Source organism: Notothenia coriiceps, unplaced genomic scaffold (genome assembly GCF_000735185.1).
Source record: "Notothenia coriiceps isolate Sejong01 unplaced genomic scaffold, NC01 NC01_scaffold00004099, whole genome shotgun sequence".
NCBI lineage: Eukaryota > Metazoa > Chordata > Actinopteri > Perciformes > Nototheniidae > Notothenia > Notothenia coriiceps.
In genome coordinates, this window is record NW_011336800.1 from 111,018 (window position 1) to 112,518 (window position 1,501).

At 39.8% G+C, this 1,501-nt stretch overlaps 1 protein-coding gene across 1 annotated transcript in view; it reads left to right on the top strand.

The window, feature by feature from the left end:
* Positions 1-1,501, top strand: part of wdpcp (WD repeat containing planar cell polarity effector) — a 59,278-nt gene that overhangs the window by 37,348 nt on the left and 20,429 nt on the right. Inside the window, exon 9 of the mRNA XM_010767192.1 lies at positions 734-858. Within this exon, the coding sequence (XP_010765494.1) occupies positions 734-858 (125 nt within the window). The remainder of the gene's footprint in view (positions 1-733; positions 859-1,501) is intronic.

Genomic DNA, 1,501 nt, shown 5'->3' on the forward strand with positions numbered 1-1,501 from the left:
TATGTCATAACTTACCTGTATATAGTAAAGTGTGTCGCCAAGGTAACCGGTTAAAACTCAAAGTGGCGATGAGGTCTTCAAATGTATGGAAAGGGTCTTAAAAAAGGTCTTACATTTGACTTCAGGATTCCTGCTTATACCCTCTAGACAACACTTGAATGACATTAGTACGATTAACAGTTTATACTACGGTATTAGCTCAGCAGTATAGTATAAAGGTTTGCAGTCTTTAAATTAGCCCGCTGACCTTCACAAAGCATTTATGTCCCAAGTAAATGAAAAATTATAATAGTTTATAGGTATTCTACCTACACTTGCGTTTCATTTTTTGTTTGAAATGTGCTGTTAATTAGAACATGTTAACATAACAAGAGAGTTAGACCTCTATAGTGGCTCTATGTGTCGGTCTTTAAGGATCTCATTTACTGTTTAACAAGAAGTTACTCAATATGTAGACCAGCAAAGGATTTAAAAGAGCCAGCTACAATCTCCAAAAATAAAAACATAAAACTTGATTTTGGATGACTGAACATATAGATCCCTGACATACCCTTTATTAGCCATATATGTGCAAACTGAAATGTATAATTTCATTTGTTTATAAAATACTTTATTTCAGACGTTTTTATTGTATTTTATTTCATAGCTTGCCAACATATTTTGCTTAAACAAATCAAATTAAACCCTACACGCTTTATAGATTTCTTAAATGTATTTTCTGTCCCTTCCTTAGCGCTGCTAGAGGCCGCTCTCGGGGTGTTTTACGCCCCCCCCGCCCCTCTCTCAGACGTGGTGATACTGGAGTTCAGGGAGCCCATCAGCAAGTGTGCCCGCCGCTTTTTTCACCACCTTCTCAGGTAACACCACCCACTCTGTGCTGCTGTGGTCCTCATGTGATCGTCTGATGGAGAAAATTAGCTTTGCATAACTCTACAGGGGGAGGGGTCAAAGGTCAAGGTCGGGTTCTATAAGAGCTTAGTGTATTTAAATTACATACATAAACATTAGCTGCTGCATATGTTCATGGAGTCTCTACATACACAGACTATTTCAAGGCATTAGCAGAATAATCAGAATAAGAAAAATCGTCCAGAAAAGGGTCTTTGTGGGATCATCACAGATACAATTTAACACCGCCTATTTGCCGCTGTGTTGCTATTTAAAAAATGCTAAAAAGGAAATAGCTTTTGAATTTCGTTGCAGGCACAGCTTTGAGTCATTCACAAGGCAAAGCACCTCACATGCACCTGTTTAGACTGTTGTTTCATTCTCCCTTCTGCCATGAGAGCCTTTTGAAACGGCTGTTTGACTGAAATAGACCCTGTTGTTCCCACACACTGCTCAGCGCTCTCCATCCTGCATCACCTCCCGTTTCCCTCTCTCTCTCTCTTTCTTCTTCCTCTGTAGCTCCAGCCTTGTTTGGCATCCCTCCTCCTCTCCTCTCTTATCACCTACCTGCATTATTTTTCTCTCCATCAACATCAAATGAAGAAAGCCCCCC